Here is a 24354-nt window from a genome sequence, read left to right on the forward strand (position 1 = left end):
ATAAGAAGTAGAAATCATTCTTATTGACCCTTTTCCTAAAAGGTGCTATTTTAAATAACATTTAGCTCCACTAACTGATCTTTGACAAAAGATTGATTCTGCTGATATTCAGGAAAACACTTTGATTTAACTGTATGTAGTTCCATATTGCTTCCTGCTTATATCCTTTAAGAGTCAACCGATCCATTTGCCTGCAAATGCCATAATTTTTGACACATAATGGGGGGGGAGGGAAGGGTTAGTGTTAGGGTTACAGTTAGGGTTAGGGAGGGGGGCAAGTATGGAGGAAGGAAGTACTGTATAGAGGGTAAAGAGGGGTGGGAGGGGTGGGGGGGAAGGGAAAAATAACAGAATGAATCAAAGAACATTACTCTATGTAAATTTATGATTACACAAATGGTATGCCTTTACGCCATGTACAAACAGAGAAACAACATGTATCCCATTTGTTTACAATAAAAAAAAAAAAGAGTCAACCGATCCATATTCTTTTACATACACCCCCTATTATGTAGAAATTATTCTTTCCACAACTGTTGACATAAGTGTTGGCATTACAGAGATATGTGGTAACCGTATTTTGAAAACATATTTAGTAAGGTAACTTAAAAAAAAAAATACAAGTGAGCTGAGCATGGTAGCACATGCCTATAATCCCAGTAATTCTGGAGGCTGAGGCAGGAGGATTGCAAGTTTGAGGCCAACCTCAGTAATTTAGTGGGATTCTCAGTAACTTAATATGATCCTGCCTCAAAATAAAAAATTTTAAAAACCGGGGATGTGACTCAGTGGTAGAGTGCCCCTGGGTTCAATCTCCAATCTCCAGCATAGTGGGAGGGGGCTGTGGGTTGGGGGCAGTGAATAATAATTCTTAATTCCAATGACATCTGACAACCAGAATAATCAAATGACTTAAAAGGTAGTTCTCATTAATGATCACTTAAAAATCACTTCCTAGCACTACTTTTTTAAAAATTGTAGCGAAGAACACACAACATGAAATCTGCCTTCTTAATATGATTTTAAGTTTATAGCACAGTATTGTACAGCGATCTCTAGAACTTTTTCATCTTGCACAATTGAAACTTTATATCCATTGAACAGCAACTTTCTATCTCCCTTCTTCCTGGACTTCTGACAACTTCTTCCACCATCACATTCAGTGAATGACCCTTTACTTAATTAATTATAAACTTCTAGAATTCTTTAAAAATATCTATTCACATTATTAAAAGGGTTTTTGTTAGTTTGAGTACCTCTTACTAAATTATTGTTTCCAGAACCTCTGAATATTCCCAAGGATGGAAAGTCAATTTCATTTCTTTGTTATCCAGTGTTTCTGTTAGAAAACATAATTTTAAGAGGCAATTTTAATAAGATGCACAGATAAGAAAAGTAATTGGTATATCTTTGTATTATACATTCTATTCTTTAATCGCTATGTCTGGCCTCAAGGTAAAAGGCTATTTTTTCTCTATCTATACAATAGTAAGGTATTTCTTGATGTCTAGCTGTGTGTAATGGCATCACCCCCTGCTTGGCTCTCTATCCTAGACTGTAAGGTAAAACTTCAAACAGTGGTTGTCCATTCACCCTTTCACTGCCTGAATCTCAGCTTCTTGGTGTTCTCTATAGGAATTTCATTTTTCTTTTCCTTCTTTTTTTTCAATTCTGGGGCTTGAATTCAGAAATGCCTTACCACTGAACTACACCCCCATTTTATTTATTTATTTTTTATTTTGAGAGAGGGTCTTGTTAAGTTGCTGAGGGTGTTGCTAAATTGCCCGGACTGGCCTCAAAATTGCAATACTATTGCCTCAGCATCCTGAGTTACTGGAATTTGAGTCATGAACCACTGTGCTTGGTTCTCTACAGGAATTTATTGCCACTCCATTAGTTTTTCTATATTTTATATCCCAAATTCTTTATATCCTGTCAAAATTCAATAGCTCTCAGGACTTTACCTCCATTCTTGGTTATGCAAAAATTTTAAACCTGTCTGTGTTTGTATGGTCCACAGGTTTATCTCCTTCCATTCTATTCCTTCACGCAAAACACAAACTGAAACTCCCAAACCTTGTTTCTTCGCCACATTACAAAGAAGGAAAAAGGTGCCCTTTCCAGCCTAAAACTTTAAATTATGAAAACGATTCTTTCTACTGTTATTAAGATGGACATTGCATAAGATTTTTAAACAAAAGAAAAGGTCTTTGGAACAGATATGAATGCTATAGAAACCTAGGTAATCATTTACTAGTTGCATGATCTGCAACAAGTTACATAATATCTTTGACCCTTGTTTTTGTTTTTTTCATTTGTAAAAAGACAATTATAATATATATCTGGCCAGACTGCTGTGAGAATAAGTTCTAGAGTACATGTAAAATACATGGCACATTGTCTGTGGGTAATAGATGCTTTACAAATGCAAACACCTTTCCTTCTCTGTTCTTACTTTAGAACCTTGATTTGTTTTGGCAGCATGTAAAAGAAATAGTAATGGAGGTGGGGAGATGATTAGGAGAAACACTGCATTCAAACAAGACATAGGCATAGGTGTGGGTAGCCAGAGTGCTTAGCTTTTAGTAGTACCATTTGGGCAAAGAAACTGGCACCTTTACCCAGAGCCAGGTTAAAGGATCAAGAACCCAGAATCACTTGGGCAGCTGCCCAGTGCTTTTATCCATTGGGAATACTAAATAACCAATGAAACAAATTGGAAAATAATGTGCATGTGACTCCTTTCATAACTGGCAGAATACAAAAAATGATTGATCTCTTGAATTGTGATGCAAAATCATTTTGTGTTGTAATCAACCTATCTGTGTTAGATATTTTTGTGGTATGCTTCTGTTCAGTAGATGGCATGGTGCAATTACTTCCTAGGTCACTAAACCCAAGACTAGGGTCTGTAGTTGTTGGTGGTGAAAGTTAAAATTAGAGCCAGTCATGGTGGCACACTCCTGTAATTTCAGATTCTGGAGACTGAAGGAGGTAGATCTCAAACTTGAGGCAAGTCCAGGCCACTTAGCAAGAATCTGTTGCAAAACAAATAAATACAAATAGGGACTAGGGCTCAGATGTAGCTCAGGGGTAGAGCCAAAAACCCTGTTGAGCTGTGTTGCTCTTCTGATTACAGGGAGTTAGTGAACTTGTGTTGCATTAAGCAGGTAACATCCAAAAGAAAGAGAAGTGCCAAATGATTTGAAAGGCTACCCCACACTTAAGGGAATGTAAAATAGCCTAATCACTTGGGAAAACAATTTGACCATTTCTTAAAACATTAAACACTACTAACCATGTCCCAGCCATCTAACTCCTAGGAATTTGCCAAAGACATATGAAAGCATATGTCCATACAAAGATTTTCATGAATGTTTACAGCAGCATTGTTTGCAATAGCTAAAAACTGGAAAAAACTCAAATGTTTATCAACAGTCATGTGGCTAAAGAAATTGTGGTATAGCTACATGATAGAATATTTGTCATAAATATAAAAAAAATGAATTATTAATATGAACAAAGCATGGATGAATCTCAAAATAATGATGTAGAGCGAAGCCAAGCATGAAAACGAACAAAGGAGAGCACACAGACTTATTTATATTAAATTCTAGAAAATGTGCATCATCTATAGTAACAAAAAAAAATCCCAGATAAGTGGTTGGTTGTGTCCCATGTTTACAATGTAAATCAGGAGAGACACTGCCAAATCTTTGTTGGCAATGGATTGTGACCTGTGAGCCTAGCACTGTGATTAACTTTAGGAAAACAAGTTGAGTAGGGATGAGAGTCCTTGACCCAGGTTCTCCAGTGGTGCTTAGCCTATAACTGACAATTCAACATCATCTTCATAATTTGTCCATTTCAATTCAGCAACTGAGTTTCTCAAACTGATTGCCAAGAAAATAAATGTCTTAGGTTTAAATCCATTATTGAAGATGATCTATTTCATTAGTCTGTGTATCTTGGGGCACATCGCAGCTTTTGTAAGGGCAAACTGTGCAAAATGGGAAGAATAGACTGAACAGAACAAAAAAGATAAAAGAAAGCATTTGGGAAGAAAAATATAGGGTGGTGGGAATCTACATGTAAATCTATAAACACATCATTTCCTTGTAATCATTAAATAAAGTAACAGTATACAAATTACAAGATACTTAGTTTTTTTTTTTTTCAAATGGGCAACTGTATTAAATCTACTGGAAAAAATTTAAGCATATTGACCTTCTGTTATTTATTATAAGATTAATAGGCCAACTGCAAATTGACTTTCTAGTCATTTCATAGGAATAATAAATGGAAAGTTCTATTGAAAAATGCTAACTTAAAAAGGTCCATGTTGGATGAACATCAAAGCTAACTCTATGAATAACTTGTTAAACTAACGCTCACATGAAAACACGTCTTAGGTGCAAATTTATAGTGTTTTTTAAGCATAATATTGACTTTTATAAATCCTTTGTTTGACTTTTCAATTTGTAATTTACATTAATACTTTCATTATGATGTTGGAATTTGGGTTATGTTATGTATCCCAACTATTTTTCCGATAGTATGGATTATGCTAGAAAAAATGTAAATGCATCATTTGAATATATTCATTATTAAAATGTGTGTGTGTGTGTGTGCGCGCATTTTGTAGAGGATGGTTTCTACTATAAATTAGAGTATAATTTTTGTAAGTTTCCATCTAATGTAAAAAAAAAAAGTTAAAAAAAAAACGAGTTACACATATTTCATTCAAAATGATCTGAGGGATGATAGAAGAGGCAGAATATGAATATATTCAGAGCATCTTAGATGTAGCCAGGAATTCTTTCCCTTGAAGTTGGTCCTAAAGAGAATATGGCCATTCGAATGGGAGGATGAACAAGATGATGTTGTATTGAGTAGTGGTTAAAGCATAGAACTCTGGACTTAAAAGACATAAGTTCAAGTGTAAATTCTTCCACTTAAAGCTATAAGATTATGGACAGTTTACTAGACTTCTCTGTACCTCTATTTGCTTCTCTGTAAAACAAGGATAGTAATGGTACCTATCTCCCAAGGATTAAGTGAGATTATAAATAAGGTGCTCAGTACAATGACTAACACATAAAAGTACTCAATAGCTGGCAGCTATTTTATAAATAAAAACAGGTTACATGTGGGAGCAGAACAGGAAGAGGAAATGATTCAGGACTAAAGCTTGGACTAGTGGGAGGATGTTGGCAACTGGCTTTCACATGAAATCCACCTTAAGGCACACAGAGGTCTTCCAGGAGGCCCTCACAGCATAAGCTGTGCTGTTTAATATAGAAGCCACTAGTCTTATGTCACTAAGTTAATTGACATTAGATAAAACTCAATATTCAGTTCCTTAGTTGCACTAGGCACATTTCCTCTGCTCGAAAGCCACATGTAACTAATGGCTACAATATTGGACAACACAGATGTAAAACCTCCTTTGCAGAAAGATCTTCTGGAAAATGCTAGCTTAAAAGGTTGAGGTTGGACTGAATGAGGCAAAATCTATGAATAACTGGTTGATTTAAAGTAATGTTCACATCAAAATTAATTTTCCCTCTACTCCTTTTTGCTTTCCAGAATCTAAGTCTTATCAAAATTCTTGTTACCCAAGATTCTGTGCAATTTTTCAAGCTGTTAGAATATTTTTGATCACTGTTTATACCAGTGCATGTGAATGCATTTGGAGAGATTCTATGAAGGAGGCTGTCCTTGCTTTTCTTGAATTTCTGAATTCTATCATTAGCTTCAACATCTCTGCAATTATCCATATCTGGTTATTAACATGTTATTTCTACACTCCTCCTCCTCTTCTCCTCCTACCCAACCCCCACATCCTCTGAATTAGAAGCTAGGGAAACTGTGAGATTCTTAAAGTGATCATTATTTTGGTAGCAGCTGGTTCTTAATAGCCCCGGTTTTGTGACAGAGGTGACAGGATCTGTTTCTATGGCTGCATTGTCCTAATTATATTCCTAATGGATCACAAGCCCTGGGATAAAGCAGTGTTATATGCCGTAGTGTCTTCAGGGCAGCACTTTATGGTATGCTGGGAAACATCGAAATGTAACATGTGCAGCCAGTGCATTTACTGTCATTAGTTAACCAAGCAGCCCATGTGCCTCTTTCAGCTCCCTGACCCACATTTCATCCACGCTCTGCTGTTTTTCTCCTGCAGGGTTATTTCCTGAGCAAAGCCCAGAGCTTATGAGTCCCCTAGCAGAGTGCACCGTTCTGACCTCCCTAAACAGGCAGTTTCACCTGCTGGGCTAGTGTTTTTCTGCTACCTAGTCAATCTGTTAAGATTTTAGCAGGAGATTCCTGGATACCTTTTCAAAAAACATATGGGAGATTGTAATTACTGTGGCCTGCTTCAATTTTAGAATTGCGAGAGTAAGAAAGAGGTGCAAATCTTCTGTTCATAAATAGCCAAATCTGTGGGCATTTTAAAAAGCATTCTGTGCAGCACACAAGAATTTATGTGCCACATTTCACCCTTGGCACACTTTCCAAATGAATTGTTCAAAGAGAAGTTATATTAGGACAAATAGAAATGACGACCAACACCAGATGTGGATTTTTAGTTAATATTTATGCAACACCCAAAGGGAAGATGGTATTGCACAATAAACTAAAAATGTCTTAGGCAAATAAGGAAATCTTTACCCTGAGGAACTGGCACTGCAAAGGTATGAATTATACAACAAAGGCCTGGGAATGCAGAACAAATGCAGGGTAGGTCCAGGCAACTATAAAAAGGAATTCATTGAGGAAGTGGTGAGGTAGCAGATGTGTGGAACCTACTTGAGAAAATAAGGGCTTAGCACTTTTTTGACCAATCTTGTGTCTAAGGTAGAAAACTCAAGCCAACCAGTCTAATTTCCTTCATCTGTAGAGAGCAACAGTAGCTTTAAATAGACCATATATAAATTCAGAACTGAGGCAGCAATCTCACATTGGATAAGTACACCTTAATAAACTAAAAGAGCTATGTCCCCAGATTTGAAATGATCTTCAAGGATGTGATGACATCTTTAATCCGATTTCCTCCCTGCAGTTGTTCAAGGAAGGTAGAAAATGCAGGAATTGGCTGCTTCTCAGCCCTTGGAGAGCAATCTGAAAGAGACCATGGCTTAATGCACTGGAAAGATATTAAGACCCATGTTAAATTATAATAGAAATTTTGTTAAAAGCAACTGTATTGCTCAATCGCAGCTGGATTTTTAGCCTTCCATTTATCAGGGATGGTAAGGTGCACCAATTTACTGGCACATGTCATAGTCCCCTAGGCTTCCAATTTAGAGGAGTGGGGTGGGGAGGAGAAAAGGAGGAAATGGAGGAAGGTAGAAATAAATATTTAAAACTACTGGAGGTTTGAAAATGGACACAGCTCTGGAAAATGCTTACAAGCTTTTAGCATGCTGAATCTACAAGTCTCTAGTACCTTTTGTGCCTTTAAGTCTTCTTAATTATTGAAGAGAGCTGTCCATCTGTGACTTTCCACCACAGATATTCCTGCAGAGTCGATGCACTGTGAAGAATTTTTAACCTACTTCTTCCCTCTTGTCTTTGTTAATGTTTCATCATGTTTAAGAATGACAACACATCAGTTTATACTCTGATGAAGGATTTGTGGATTTTCAGTAATTTTATAGTTTCCCTTAATTATAGTTTCCCTTAAATATTTATTTGCTTATTTATTGTCAACTTTTTTTGTGTGTGTATCTTCTACATGTCCAGACATTATAGGCTCTGCTATTGTGTGAAAAATAAAATTGATAAGGTCCCCATCCTTATGAAACTTCCATTTAAGTGGTAATTTCAAAATCTAATGTATACTAAAATCATACAGAGTGATGAGATAGATACAGATGGTGGGGGGTGAGGCTCTTTATAGAGTAAACTAGGAAAGACTTTCTGAGGCAAGACCTAATGGTGAGGAGGAGCCAGAGAAGGTCTGGGAGCCAGAGAAGGTCTGGGAAGAAAGAATTTCATTTAGAAGGAAGAGAAACTGGTTGGTTTCCGAGGAGTATATATGGTTGTGTGCATGTGCGCTCATTGTGAAGGGGGAGAGGTAGTCAGGTCCAGATAAGCCATGGTAAGAATCAGAGAGTTTTCTTCAAAGTGCAATAGGAAGTCACTGATCATTTTATTTATAGTAGGGAGATGGTAATATTCAAAACTTTCTGTTTAATACCTGAAGTTAAGACTGCGGAGAGGGAAGAGTTGCAGGAGTGGAAGTAAGGAGACCACTTAGAAGGTACTATTAGTACAAACAAGCCATGAGGGTAGCTGGGACTAGGATTAAGGCAGTGTGGATTGATATCTTGGAGTAAACATCTAGGTTTTAGATAAAAAGTGACAGAAGAAGTGGGAGAAAATACCAATAATAGCGAATATCTTATTACACTTCCCAGGGCCCTTCTGGTGCTTTATAGTTTACCTCCTCTGATCACAATAATAGTACCCATAAGATAGGTGCTTATTATTGTCATTGTCTTATAGATGATGAAACTGAGGAATAAAGAGATTAAGTGACTGATCAAAAGTAACCCAAACAAGTAGCAGAGTGAGGACTCAAATCCAGGCATCTGATTCCTGAGTATGCTTTGTCTTTCTTCTCCCAGTGTCCTAGGATCCAATATCAACATACAAGACCAACAGAAAGACACAGAGGACTTTGATGGACAGACTGATATGACTTAAAAAACTTTTTTTAACAATGAGCTGAGATCATGGGGAAAAAAGATAAAAGATCAGTCATTGCCAAACTGAGCGTGGTGGCATGCCTGTAATTCCAGCGATTCCACAGTGGAGGCTGTGGCAGGACGATTGCATGTTCCAGGTCAGCCTGGACAATTTAGCCAGACTGTCTCAAAAAATATAAAGGACTGGGGGTATGGCTCAGTGGAAAAGTGCTCCTGGGTTCAATCTCTAGTATGCCCCTAATAAAAATCCATCATTGCCTTTAGTGATGTAATCCCTTGTATATCAGTGTTTACATTTTTTCCCAGGGCACATTTGCTTGTGGCAGATAACAAATATTTATCATTTCATCTGCATCTATACAGGTTTCATGGATTTTCTTGTAAAATCAGGAAAAGATGCAACTTTATTTGGCAGGCGCCCAAACTTTTCAGGTCACTGCCAGATATACAGGGAGCTCAATTTTTTACACTTCAGGAAAACTTGCGAGTTGGGTGCTGCTCTCTCAGTGTGGGCAAGTCAGCCTAACGTGGAAAAAAAGTACTTATTTTCCAAGCCTTGTGGGTGCCATGCAGCAGGGGGCGCTGCAGTAGTGTTCATCATGATCACAAGTCCAGCAGGAAAAGGGACAGAAGCCGGAGGAGGTGTGGCAGGCAGCCCGCAGTCCTCTTTGGTCTTGTAACTTTAGTACCCAGAGCTCGTTCTACCCGGGCCATTCTTCTACACCATATTTCATCATGTTGGATGCCGTCCATCCAGTACTGCATCCGGGCGGAAAGGAAAGGGCATTAGCGTTCCGCTTTGCTAGGTTCAAGAATAGCGCGATAACGGGTTGCACTAGCGGAGAGTCTCTTCTGTTTTCTCATGGTCTGCCTGGCAGTCCTGAAATCACCAAAGGCACCCCACCCGCAATACATGCGGGGTATGTGTGTTTCTTTTTTTCTCTTTTGAATTCTTTCTTTTTAAGCGCAACGAGGGGACATTTCTCTCCCAATACGTCTTTCCACTAACATTGGGGTCAGTGGTAGGCTAGGCTCATAGCTGAAATCTGTCGCTCCCAAGATGCCTCTCAAGCTCTCCAATATGCTCTTTCTCCCCATTTCGGTTCAAGCATCGGGTGCGTTTCTGAAAGGCAGCGTGTATGTTTGTGGCAACCAAAGCTTCAGCACTGGCCAAACCTGTTCTTCCTCTCCGTGTCCCCAAAAGTCTGTCCAACTGACCACACTTACGCCTGGCAGCGCTTGGCACACATAACGCTGGGTTTGAGATCTAGCCGGTGCTAGGCGCCGCCTGGCAGCAGCTGAGCGAGCGACCACCTCCTCCTGTCTCCTTTCTCCTCTTTGCTCCCCCTCCCAGGGCGCACTCCAGCTACTCCTTTGGGCTGTCTTCCAGCACTCGTCCTTGTCCCGGGGGCTTTCCAGACAGGCATCGAAGGTGAAAGAAACAAGAGGAGGGCGGGAGGTGGGTAGGAGGGGCCTCCAGCTCCGCGCCGAGTGGGAGGAGTCTCCAGCCAGTCGGGGACAGGGTGGGAGGAGCTTTCGCGGAAGATCTGGGTGGGGAAAGGGGCTGGGCAAACGCGGGATGGAGGGTTGGCCACGCAGGCGCCGGGGGCCGCGTCGAGAACCCCACGCGGGAGCTTCTGGAGTCCCCAGCGACCGCTTCTCACTTCACTGGAGAAGGGGCTGGGGCTGGGAGGGAGCTAATAAAGAGTGAATGTGCTGCAGCCGCTGTGGCGGCCGGAGTCAGTCCCAGCGACACCGGAGCAGTGCGCCCGGGAGGCGGCGAAGGGAGGCGGTTCGCCTTGTCCCTCCCACCCGCCCCTCTTTCTCTCTCTTCCTCCACCTGGTCCCAGAGCCCGGCTGGGTCCGGCCCCTCGGCTCCCATCCCGCACTCTTCCACCTCCTCCGAGTCCCACTCCTCACCTAGGGCTCCCCAAACTGCCATGGGTTAGGGTGGGGGCCGCAAGCCGCGCGAAGGACCAGCCCTGTGCATCCACCGGGGGGCGCGGAGCCCTAACGCCGCTCGCCGCTCGCGAGCGCCGGGCATGGGGAGAGCGGTGTAAGCCCGCACCCGGGGAGGAAGCAGGAGCTGCGGAGATAGGCGCGAGGAGGAGGCGAAGGAGAGGAGCCGTGGATTGGAAGGACCCGAGGGAGGGAGAGGCGGGAGGGTGGGGAAGCGAGGGAAAAGTGAAGCTGGGAGGAGAAGGCGGCGGAAGGTGGGGATTGATGCTTCTGTTTTTTGTTGCCGCTGCTGCCCTCTCGTTGGGAGCCGAGCCGGAGGGAAGGCGGTGGAGAGATGATTGCAGAGTTGGTGAGCAGCGCTCTGGGGCTCGCCTTGTATCTCAACACTCTGAGTGCGGATTTCTGCTATGATGACAGGTAAGGGGGCGAGAGGAAGGGACGATGGCTGCATGGGGACTCCACGGTGGCCCTGGAGCCTCCAGCTTTAAGGTTGAAGTGCATCTTGGAAGAACTGCCTACGCACCTTTAGCTTTAGGCGACATGTAAACATTAACACCTAAAGCAAACACCCGGGACGCGAGCGCGCTGGGCGGGCTGAGGGAGTTTCCGCTTCTAGTTTGCAGCAGGTTCTCTCTCTCGCTTCTAGCCTGTTGGCAGACGCCTAAGTTTCTTAGCGGAAATCCCGGCAGTTTGGGAAACTGTTTAATGAACGTGTTAAAAAAAAAAAAAAAAAAAAAAGTCTTAGGTATTCCTTGGTGTAACAAAAGCACATTAAATGGCTTTTTACCTATGGAAGAAAGCCTCTCCTCGCGCCCAAATAGATCTTCCTTGTACCGCCTCCTTTTATTGATAGGACACTTATTTCCCGAAGTTAAAACGCACGTTTGACAGTTGCCAGAATAGTGAAAAGAGAGACGGTACTCTGCTCCAACTTTTCCCTTTTGACGTGTGCGCTAGTTTGGGCGAAGATAATGCTGCTGATTGTATCTCCCGCTCCCCAGCCTCCTTCACCAATCGATTGGGCAGCACTTTATAAAACCCTTGGCTTCCATTTCTGTTTGGGAGTTTTGCATTAGGCATTAGTGATTCTCTTGTGCTAATTGGGGAAGAAGACGCCCCTAGAGACTGATTTGTCTTCTGCATTTAGGTTAGTTTGGGTGGCTAATGAGACCCGAACTGTGTTGTCAAAGAAACTGCATTGATTCCTGGAAAATGTCACAGTTGTGCTGGTGTCTCTACCTATTTTTTAAACTTTGTTAGTGTTTAGAAGCTAATGAAAAGCTCCAATAGCCATTAGGGAAAATTCCAATTTGTGCCTTTCCGGTGACTTAATCTGATTACAATTAAAACAGATGCATAATTAAAATATATTAGGGAGAACAGCACGCCTGGCTAAACTTATTAACTGTCCTGGGGTGTTTCATGCTCCATTGAAATTAAACCATCCAAAAAGTGAGCACAGATTTACTTTGACAGCTTTTCAGCAGCCTCTTTGGACTATGGAAAGTGAATGGGTCCCCAGGGTTAGGGTGAGGCAGAGTGAACTTAAGCAAAGTGGTCAATAGGAAGGGAGGTGAAGGCAGACTCTTCTTCTGGTGCTAATTAGCCATATTCTATATTTTTTCCTGCATCCGATCTCCAGCTAAAAGCATGTTCATGGATGTATGTGTATGCTTTAAATCTGTAAGTCTTGGTTCACACCCACATGTCTGTTATAAAGTCTGCTGATAATAGATATGAGAACATCCTGCAAGTCCTTCATAATGCATATTATGTAGTGTCTGTCAGAAGCCAATTGATAAGAAGGCACTAGTGACATAAACTTTTCCTCAACTTTTAAACAGTGTACTGATTTTAGCAGTTATGCTACAAGCTCTGACAAATGGTCTGTGTGTAAGAGTGAGGTGAGCTGAACTGGCTCTCTTTTGTCTAGTTTAGTATGATGTTGCACCTGCTATTTATTGGTCTCTTGTGGAAAACAGTCCTTGTTTCTAAAGATGGGTGACTTTTTGTTGAAATGAGCTTGGTGATGAATTTGGCCAGTTGCTGGCTTTGTTGGGGACAGTTTGAATAGTGAGCATTTAGACCAGTATTATAGAGTTTATAAGATATAAATATTATGTTATTATCTGTGTTACTGTCATCATTGTAGAACACTGTGATAAACCAACCATTCCTATTGTATGCTCCCCTTGATTGTTGTCCAGTTCTTAGAAGAGTCTAAACTAAATGTGCAAATACATTTTGTGTATGCTTTTAATTATGAGTCAAAAATGTTAGAACTTTGTAACTTTGGAAGAATGGTGTGGGTGTGATGATGAATTAGTTGCGCTTTGATGGTTGGCATTTGTTACAAGTTCTTCACATACTGTATGTAGGTCAAACTGAGTCTTAAAATTCCTGACTTCTATTTTCTAGCTACACAGATGAATTTAGTGTGATGATTTGCTCATATCATCTAATGGATAGCATGTTCAATATAATATTTAGACATTATGTGCTGATATAATGTTGAAGGCCTGAAATATGCATCATACTTTGCTACAATTTAAAAAGGACATTTTACCCAGAATTCTTAGCAGAACTACATGTGCCACCATGTATTGTTAAAAATATGAAATCTTAAGAATAGCAAGCTTCATTTTTATGTATTTTAGGGATTTTAGGATAAATATTAATGGAGCCCTGAACTTATTTGATGCATGCATAGCATATTAAAGTGATTAATTGCCAAGGTGCACTGTAAGTTGTGGCTTTTCAAATATGCTTTTCTAAGTACTATAACTCACTGGTGTGTGAAAGAGGACAAGAGCTAGGGAGCCAAGTGGAAACTTCAGGATGATGATAATGTGTTTATTTCCACTACTCCATTTTAGACTGCAAGGATTCATGTTTAAAATGTTGCTTAAATTGCCATCTGTGGATTCTGCTGCCCCCCAGGAACTTTTGTGAAATACAGTTGTGTAAGGAGAAGTCAATGCTTGAAGTGAAGAGAGAAGTGTTCTAGGAGAGAGAGATTGCTCTTATGTCTGACTTGCCTAACTAAATCAAGACTCTGCGTTTTAGCCTGAAGAATCTGGCATATATTTTAGGAGGACTTTATGTTGTTGGAGCTTAAGCATTATTGCTGTGGTACTTCTCAAAGTTATCATTTCTTTTAAATATAGTGATCGAGTTTACTTTATAAACTGTATATGTAATTACTTGTCAATGTTTGATGTAGCGTGGTTGAAATTAAGTGGTAACATGAAACTTCTTAAAGTAAAATCAATTTCCCTATGGTAAAATTTAATATTTTACAAGTGTTTCTATGCTGAACTTAAGAATATGTCTATGATGTGTTGAAACAAACAGTAGAAGAGTAGCATTCGCAGGATCTGATGAGAAGGCATATATGGTTTCAGCTGTGTTCTCCCTCCCCTTACATTCAGTGTGGTATAATGACTATGTTAAATGTTAAATTGTGGTTAGAGTAAAATTGGAATTATAAATATGCAATCTTTGCCAAATTTAAGTCATGTTGCATATGACTTCTTGAAGGAAGCTCTCTCTTATTTTCTGGAGAATTTTGGTGTTTAGGCCAGTGGAAAAAACATGCTGACCCCAAATTCTCTGTTCTCTTATATACTTGTTGACAATGACATGCATCATTTTCCCTCCTTCCTCTTTAAAAATACTATGATGAGTTTCTCATGAAAATAACACTACGATAGGAATCAGTGTACTTCACAACAAACAAAGGTAAAGTGTGAGCTTGTTGAAGTCTGATTTCGTTTTGCGTGTATCATCTCATTGATGACATGCCCTCTGATGACATATGGACAAGATAAAAATGTAGCTTCTGCATGTTTTTAATTCTCTCATGAGTAAAATAATTCATTAGTTAAAAAAAAGACAACTTGAGGTTTTGAAAGTGGAAAAAATATTTGTCACTTGTCTGAATAATTTTTTCTTACTGCTCATTTTGCATTTGTGAAACCCAGCCAGGATCATTAATATTACTTATAGCCCTCTTAGTTATTGTTTTGTACAATAACTGTGTGAACTTAGGAGAAACAATTTCACAGTAGAAATTTCTACTCTAGAATTAAAAGTACTACTCAAAATGCTTAATAGCACATCCCTGGTTTAATTTTCATTTGGATATAAATTTAAGTTTAGGTTTTTATAGAAACACTAGATAAAATTTTTTTTTCATAGTGATTATGATTAACTATATAAAATGAAGGAAAGGAAGATTTAAAGCATATTAGCAGATTTTTTAAAAACTTTTTTGTTTTGGTACAGGTTATTGAACCCAACAGTGTTCAACCATTGAGCCACATTCCCAGCCCTTTTTATTTTTTATTTTGAGACAGGGTCTTGCTAAGTTGCTCAGTACCTCACTAAGTCAATAGTTGCTGGGATTACAGGAATGTGCCACTGTACAGCTAAAACTTTATATTCCCCTAAAAATATTCAACTATTCCTTCTGCTAAGTCTTTTAGTGTTACTGTTAGTTTGGGTTTTGACCAGGTAATAAGAATCCTTTGTCAAAAGATCAATCAGTCATTCTGTTATTCTCTTTAAAAGTTCTTTTTAATAGATTTGCCTTAGGCATTCTAGTAGTATTATGTAAAAATTCCAGTATGTTTAAGCATTGAAGGCATGCCTGGCATTTAGTAAACAGTGAGAAAGAATTACTGAGAAATATGGGACAAGTTTGCTTTGTCCCTAAGGTCGTCTCATCAGGTAATTATCAGATGAAGCCAGAGTATATGAAAGTATTTTTTAACCCTTTGTTTTCCTTCCCAGTTTATAATACACTGAAAAAACAATGTATTTGGGAAGAATTTATAGTTTATGAACTATTTCATATGGTATTTTTTTCCTAGCTGTTTTGGTTGTTTAAACAAGTCTGTTTGCAAATGGTTCATCTTGCTATTTTGAACAAGTGTAACAATTGTTGGTAAATTAGAAATAAAATGAGGTGAAGTCCATATGGACTGCTTTGCTTTACCTGCATTGAGCCCGTCACATGGTGTTTATCGTAGCAAATGACCCAAATACAACCCTGATTGGACGTGCACAAATGCCAAAGGGAAAATTGCTTGCCAGCCATCTGTCCCTTAGTTGTTTTCATACATGGTTGCATGCAAACACACACACACACACACACATACACACACACACACACACACACACACACACAATCATTAATTTACATTGATGGTGCTATGGGCTGTTGTCTTGTAATCTACACTTAGTAGGTCAGTGCTAGTGTGCCCCTGTGCTAACACTGAATTCTCTGCTGCTATAATTCTGAAATAGCTACAACCTTTTGGATTCAAACGTGAGTTAGGAGCACAGTTTGTCTTCCTAATGTCTTTGGTGATGCTTAACACACTAAAAGCACTTGTTTAAAATGCTTGTGATGGTGTGACTGTTTATCATAAGACTAAGGGTGCATTACCTCTAAATCAGACACCTTCACAGTATTAGTAAAGGACAGAGTTTGTCCTTAAGGCACACTGAAAAGTCTCTGGCTGACAAACATGCATTATTATTACTTTATTATCCTCACCCAGAGTGCTTTTAACGGACTAACATTCATCCTTTAAACTTTCTGGTCCTCTCTTGGGATCTTGGTGGTGTATCAGCTTTGCATACTTATTTTAGTGGCTTTACAAAATTGACAAGTGTGTCAGCCTTGAAGGAAAGGGCTGGTGGGCTTTTTAAAATATAAATACCTCTACAAATAGCTCTCCTCATTTAGGGAATTAGATTTTAAAGAAAAAAGTGGAGTGACATATGATTAGAACTGCTTACCTTCAGTTTTTCTTAGGATGAAAGAGGTGTAATATTTTGGTTATGTACAGGTGTAATTATGTGCAATGCTAGATGATTTCTTTGAAGACATGATTTGTATGTGCTTTTGAGGGATAAACTTCTACATTCAGTAGATCACTAATTATGAATAATACTAGATGGGCTGCTTTTGTACGTGGAGCACAGTATAGCAGTTGCTCACCCTTGGTATCAAGCCTACCGCCAAATGTTGTCCTTTGCTGCCTGCATTCTAGCAGGTAAAGTATTTGCATCTGGGACTTTTATGATAGATCTATAAAAATGCTGAGATAGCCTCTCACTTAAATATTTGTCTTTCTTTAGTTAACTTTTAATTTCATATTCATGTCTATATTCATGGACATTCATGTTTTAAAGTTTTTATTGGGACTCTGTCACCTTCTTCCCCAGAACACTGTGTTGCAATTAGGACCTATGGTGGAGGCTTAGCCTAGCCTTATTTTTGGTCTGGTTCTGTTGGCACCTTATTCACAGGTGTGAGAGCTTTGCAGTGTCTCTCCCAAAGTAGTTGTCCAGTTTACTTGTTTTCAGTTTAGTTGTCTGCAGTGACTGAACTCTCCTATTAACCAGATTTGCCTTAACTGGACATAGGGATTAAAGCCTTTTGCCTCAGAGATTTTTGACTGTATTACCTAGGCCATTAATTCCAACAAGATATGACTTTATAAAATTTCTTTCAATTACTCTTCCTTCCTTTTTTTCCTTTCTGAGAGCTTAGCTTTTCAATCACATTTGTCAGTTTCCCTGGCATTCAAAGTTTCTAGAATAAAAGCTATAATTCATTTCAGTCTTGCAGAAGCTTTTCAGGATTATTTCTTTGGGTTTACAACTATGACCTTTTCTTTTTACAGATAAATGGGAAACAAGTAAACCTTGCTACACAGAAGATTTTTAAGGAAAGCAGGAACATTGAAATGTTTATTTTCAAAATTTGGCATTCAAATAGTTGTCATGTTTTTAGAGTAGTTTATTTTATTTAAAATGAACTTTTCATAAATATAGTTAATTTGCCTAAAAAAGTATATTTATATCTGTATATCTGGAGATTGAACCCAGGGGTGTTTTACCACCAGGCTACATCCCCAGTCTTTTTTATTTTTATTTGAGATGGGGTCTCATTCAATTGTTGAGGGTCCCCCGCTAAGTTGCAGAGGCTGAACTTGAACTTGTGATCTTCCTTCCTCAGCCTCCCTAGTTGCTGGGATTATAGGCACACATCAGAGTACCTGGCATATTCCTTTGAAGGTTATGAATATGCCACATTTGCTTAACACTAAACTACTATATCCATGTTAGAAGTACCTTAGTGTTTGGCAGAAGAAATGCTATTTGCTTACGATAATTTGATACAGGCTTGATTTCTTTACTGGTCCATTTTGTGATATCAGAGTTAGACAGGGTATGAAGTGTGGCATAGAATGTAGTTACAGTCAAGGTGACTGGCTAAATTACATGATTTGTCAAGTGAAACACACATTAGTGCCCTTAAAATTGCAGCGCTGTGCTAGGTGTTGTGGTCAAATAAAATGTTACTATCAGATCTCTTTGATTTTGATGATTAGCCTTCATTTCTGTGGAATTTATTAGGATCCATTTGTAATTACTCCTCAAAGCATCAAGTTGGAATATGAGATGACTATAGGTATATGCTCGTGGTTTATTTAATTAGAAAATGTGTATAAAAAGATTGCCTTGAGGGGGACATTCATGGGAGATTTGAACTGAAAAAGTTACAGGTTTTGATAATGAAGAGTGCTTTTTTTTTCCTAATGGTAATTCCAGAGATCATTGATTTCTTTAAAGTAGATAAGTTTAGATAAGTTTGACTGTACTAGCCTACGAGTTCACTTGGCATAATTTTGGAGTACTTTAACTTCAAAGGATATGTTATGTGCTGAGGAGTGGCCACTGGGGCGCAATATGGCTCTTGACATTTTGAACAGTATTAAATGATGAACTAAAATATTTCAAATAGCCATGTTTCAACATTGTTTAAAAATCCAGTGGGAAGAATGATGGTCCCTATAACCCTGCATACTTAAAATTCTTTGGGTATTAATTCTTAAATGCATTTCATAAGTTGATTTCTTACAAAACAAGTTTAGGATAAATAAGATGAGTAGAATCTTTACAGCTATGTCTTATGAAATTTTATTTTATTTTTCAATTGCTTTTAAGTATTCTGTAAAGAAGTGGGAAGGATTTGAACCACAGCCCTGTTTTTTTGCTTTCATGGTATCAGTTAGGTTATACGTTTGTTAATAAGTATGTTCTTATAAAGCATATTGTTTTGGAGCTTCTGTTGCAAACCCAAGATTACAAAACCAGTGTTTTAAGAGAGGCAGATAAGTGAGAACACTTTGAGAAAAGTAAACATCTTGTTTTTGTGAATTTCCTATTTGTTCCACAATGAAAGCATGTCCACCCTGCTCTCTTGTCTGTTAGTGGTGTTTCTTGGATTAAATATGAGAGTCAATAGTTAAGCCGTTAGTAAGGCTCCTCATGAGGGAACAAGGACTTATTGAATGTCTGTGCATGTTGAAGTGACAGCCCTGTATATTGTGTCCTCTGCAGGGGGTGTTGTAGGTGATGGCCACAGAGATCACATTCACAGGCCTGCTGCCTTCCTCATTTTGGGGAAGATGCTTGTCATTACAGAGCCATCTGAGAGAGGAGATTCTCAGATGGTACTAGAAGCTGCAGTGACCCGTACTGATTCCCTTGGGACATATCTACCTGCTCATTGTTTCCTACACTGCTTTTTGGCTACTCCTATCTTCCTGTTTTCTGGCTCTTAAACATTTGACTGTTTAGCCTGCTACTGGGGCTTGACCCAAGGTCACAACACTGAGCTACATCTCTAGTTCTTTTTATTTTTATTTTAAGATAGGGTCTCACAAAGTTGCTCAGACTGGCCTTAAACTTGTGATCCTCCTGCCTCAGCCTCCTGAGTTGGCTGGTTTGCAGGCCTGTGCCTGTGCCCCTTGGCCTGCTGCTGTTGATATCTTAAGGTAGAATACTGTGTCCACATCTTTTTTTTTCCAAGTGTGTTGCCTTTAAAACAGGTTACTTTTCTCCTCCCACAAATAATTAACTATAGGACTACTCACCCAAAGCAATGGAAAAGAGCTCATTTTGACAAAGCAAGCTTCTAATGACAAATATTCCAACTATAAATTTACAGAAGAAAGGTTTTCAGGTGATGAAAAAGTTTAATCAGGCAAAAAGACATTTTTATTTGCAGAAATAGGCCCCTTAGAGGGAGGCAATTATTTATAGCTGATGTGAAAAACTGGTATACCTGAATTCATCTGGTAAACTGCATTTAAAATAGGAAGGTTATTCTTGTTATTCTATTGAAGGAAAAAAAATTGCACTGAATTGTGTCACTGAATTTATATTAACGAAGCATGGTTTTATAGTTTAACTCTTCTAGGGAAACATGCTACTTTACTCAAAGTGAATTTGGGATTTGAATAAAAATCTCCAAAGATATTAAAGTCTTTGACATAGGTCTGAACTTCTGCATTTCTGTTATTTCTGAAATGACCAACTATAGTTAAAATACCTCATTTAAAGTGATCGCTTTTGGATTCTACCCTTGCACCTCTGCTTGAGTCTTTCTTTTTCCCTTTTCAAAACAGTGTTTCTTAATTTTGTTCTGTATCAGAGAAAGTTCCATTGTTTTAAAACCTCTTCTATGTCTCTGGCATGGATAATGTCAACTATTTCTATGAGTTTTCGATGGCTACTTTTAAATGTTCTAGTGGTTGATGTTGAGGTTGCCAGTGGCAGGCAAGGTGGTTTAGACTGGTCCTCTCTTGTAGCTTGCTTCCCTGTGTTCATAAGGGTAATTTAGTTTAAGAAAAGAAAAAAAAAAAAATTGAAGTTGGCGGAAACCTCCAGTTTCTTGAAATTAGGTGGTAGTTCCTAAGCCTCCCTTAAAAAGTCATTGAGAGCTGGGGTTGTGGCTCAGTGGTAGAGCACTTGCCTGGCTCTGGGTTTGATTCTCAGCCCCATATATAAATAAATGAATAAAATAAAGGCCTATCAACATCTAAAAAATATTTAAAAAAACATTGAGATGGGCGTTTGCTGGCTTTCTTTTTATGTATGTGCATGTGAGTCTAGATCAGCTCTTCCTAAACTTCAGTCTATATAGGAATCAAATGCAGATTCTGCCTGAAATAGGTCTGAACTTCTACACGTCTGTTATTTCCAGGTGCTGCAGATGCTATAGGCTTATGAACCACACTTTGGATAATAGGCTTTATTTTATTTAAATATATTACGAATCAGCTTAGTGATTTACAGGATCTTTGGAAAGGCTGCCTAAATTCCTGGGTCAAAAAAGGTTGAGGGTAGGTGTTTCTCTTCTGCCTAGAAAGTTAGCCAGTGTATTCACTCTGTGCTTCATTTTTGCTCTTTTACTTGCTCTATAAAGACATCTTCCATAAGTTGATCATATGGGTTTGAGTTTTTAAATTTTTTAAAATACTTCTTTGGAACTGGGGATTGAATCCAGGGGTATGTAAACAGAGTCACATCCCCAGCCTTTTTTATTTTTTGAGACATGGTCTTTCTAAGTTGCTTGGGGCCTTGCTAAATTGCTAGGGCTGATCTTGAACTTGCCATCCTCCTGCCTCAGTTGTCCAAGCAGCTGGGATTACAGGTGTGTGTCACGAAGACTGGCTAGTTTTTAAATTTTAAAAGGTGAAAAGCATGTTAAAATTCTGGAAGATAATCTTTATTGAAATGTGTGTCATCATCATATACAAGAATACCATCTTTGTAAAGTAAGTGTATATAGATACTGTATTCTGAATTTGACAAACTTTTTTGGAACTGGGGATTGAATCCAGGGGTATGTAAACAGAGTCACATCCCCAGCCTTTTTTATTTTTTGAGACATGGTCTTTCTAAGTTGCTTGGGGCCTTGCTAAATTGCTAGGGCTGATCTTGAACTTGCCATCCTCCTGCCTCAGTTGTCCAAGCAGCTGGGATTACAGGTGTGTGTCACGAAGACTGGCTAGTTTTTAAATTTTAAAAGGTGAAAAGCCTGTTAAAATTTTGGAAGATAATCTTTATTGAAATGTGTGTCATCATCATATACAAGAATACCATCTTTGTAAAGTAAGTGTATATAGATACTGTATTCTGAATTTGACAACCTGATATAGTCACCTTGGTATAATTCTGAGGTCTGGTTCCCTTGGGGCAAGAAAAACCTTTATTGGCAACAAGCTTGCAAACTGGGAGACAAGTCTTTTCATCCAAAACAAAACAATACAACACAACTGTCTTGGTTAGGGGGTCACAGGCCAAGGCTTATATAGAAATTTTGGGAGGTACATTTTTAGTCTGTGACAGGTGCTTGGAGGACAGGGTAGTCATAAATTTCGTGGGATTCTGCTTTTCTGACCCACATGCAAATATTTCTGAAGGTCACCAAATGTTCTGTGTTCTGTAACTCTAAAGAAATGTTACTAATTAGAACTTTTCTTGTTTCAGGAATAGCTAACATTGCAGTTAATACAAAACAGGGGAGAACAAAAGGTAACTTTTCCTGGAGAATAGTTTTAGTTATGCAGCTTCAAACAGAGGTATTGTCTCATATATAGCAGAGATATTGGGAGACTAAATATACTGCTTAGCTACAGTTACCTGCAAAATTAGTGATTTTTAAAGTCATCTAAAAGTAAGTAAAGCTAGGGTTTTGTTGTTTTGTTTTGAGATTTTCCCTAGTTTCATTGGGCTTATTAATTGTAGAGGTCCTGATGCCTAAACTGAGTCTCTAGAGTCAGTATCTATTGGTTCGTGTTTCTGCTGAACAATCTATTTTAAGAAAATTTGGCTTGCATTTCATGAAGACTTTATAAAGTTCAGGCAGGCAGCAGAGTATATAAGTTTATGCAGCTGAGAGTGTGAAAGAAATTTATAGATGATATTCAGGCATTTGGATAATGATATTGGGTGAAGGTTTCTACATACTATTGGAAATGCTTGGGCCTGGGTTGCAGATGTAGCTAGGTAGTAGAGTACCTGCCTAGCATGCACAAGGCCCCAGGATTGATCCTCAGCAGTGGGGTTGGGTGTTGGGGGAGAAAGAAGAAAAGCAGGCTTGGACTTCTATGATATTTTTAACCTAGTGCACTTGAACTTTAGCTTTCAGGCACCTGGGGGATTTTTGAATAGGTGAATGCCTCATAAAACTGAAATTTAAACATCCTACTTATAGAAATCTTTTTAAAGAACCCATGCAAAACTGAGTTACATTTTCTTTGTTCTTTTTAAAATACTGTATGTGCTATATAGTATTATAGTATTGAGGTAGTATTGTGAACGAACACTAGACTAAGAAAAAAGGTTAGGGTTTTAGTCTTGGAATTATCACTTGACTAGCTAAGTGCTTGAGGTCTTCAGCTCTCTTGAACTCTGTATTTTAATTGCTCAGGAAGTGAAAATAATAATAACTGCTGACCACAGAGTGAGGATCAAATGCAGTGGTATGATGGATGTTCTCTGGTTTTAAAAAGCTGTGTCGTTACATACTTAGATGTAATGTGTTGGACTGGAGGACTGAATGACTCAATTAATCACTGGATATGGAGTGTCTCACTCTTCACCCTGGGAACAGAGCTACTCTTTACTTCCTTGATGTAGCTAATTTTTTCACTCAGTCTATAGTTGAACTCCTGCCGTCCAAAGCTTTTATTGTATATCATATCTTCTTCCTTCTCCCCCAATCCGCCACTTCTGCTTATCTTTATCCACTTGTGTGGCCAGTAGTCCCTAGTCTCACCACATCAGCAGTTCGGTGGCCTTGTGTTTAGAAAAGCTGTATGATTGGTAACTTGGAGTTTTTTTGCATTGAGGTGTGTGTGTTCATCAGTTGTATGTTGAGAATTTGGAGTAAACGTGCTTAGCATGTGTGCTGAATGGCAGTGTCTAACATCGAGGCCTGGTGGTGTGTGTTAGTGATTTCAAATAGGTCTTTTTCTCAGGACTTTTCAAGCAACAGGATGCTCGAGTAAAGATTTTAAGAACTTTGGACTCAGACAACCTATAGAGTTTTAATCCCAGAACTGTTTCTTAACTTATGGTGATTTTGATTGTGTTAATAAAACTCTTTTAGCCTACTTCCTGTTCTATAGAATGGGGATGGTTCTACTTCCTACATGAAGTTATTGGGAGAATATGATAAGAATGAGATATGATAAGAATGAGATAAGTTACATAAAGAATATGGTAATATATGCAGTTTTGAGGCTATTGATTAAATATTTCTCTTAATCAAGAAATTATCTTTGGCTAGGCATGGTGGCACACATCTATAATTCTAGCTATGTGGGAGACCGAGGCAGAATTATCACAGCCTGGGCAACTTAGGTGGAACATTTCTCAAAATAAGAACATAAAAAGGGCTGGGGAGATAGCTCAGTGTTAGAGTGATTACTTAGGATGTATAAGAACTAAGATTCAATCCCTGGTACCATTCAAATTAAAAAAAAAAAAAAAGAATTATCACTAGCTGTGTTGCTGACAGATTAAGAAAACACCGTATAGTAGTATCTGAAAGATTTATAAAGCAAATAAGAATTCTTCTTAAAAGCAAATATGCAAAACTTAAACATTTCTAACAATATTTAACTTTATATTTCAGACAGCATAACTAAAAAGGTCCAATGAACTGTAAAAATTAAATAATAATTTTGGGATTTAATTTTCATCCTGAATTTTAAATTGAGAGAAACCTAATCATTTTACAGACACTTGTGTCTATGCATGCATGCACACACAAAGTTTGCTAAGAAATTGCAGTGAATAGTTA

General features: G+C 38.6%; 1 protein-coding gene across 3 annotated transcripts in view; it reads left to right on the top strand.

The window, feature by feature from the left end:
- The window catches only part of TMTC2 (transmembrane O-mannosyltransferase targeting cadherins 2), a 458982-nt gene that overhangs the window by 67858 nt on the left and 366770 nt on the right, over positions 1-24354 (top strand). Inside the window, exon 1 of one of the 3 annotated variants that reach the window (XM_079143056.1) lies at positions 10281-11093. The exons of the other annotated variants lie outside the window; for them this stretch is intronic. Coding sequence (XP_078999182.1) covers positions 11011-11093 — 83 coding nt within the window. The 5' untranslated portion in view covers positions 10281-11010. Of the gene's footprint in view, positions 1-10280; positions 11094-24354 lie in introns of those variants that run through there. 3 annotated transcript variants of the gene reach the window in all.

Source organism: Sciurus vulgaris (assembly GCF_902686455.1).
Source record: "Sciurus vulgaris genome assembly, chromosome: 5".
NCBI classification, from domain to species: Eukaryota; Metazoa; Chordata; class Mammalia; order Rodentia; family Sciuridae; genus Sciurus; species Sciurus vulgaris.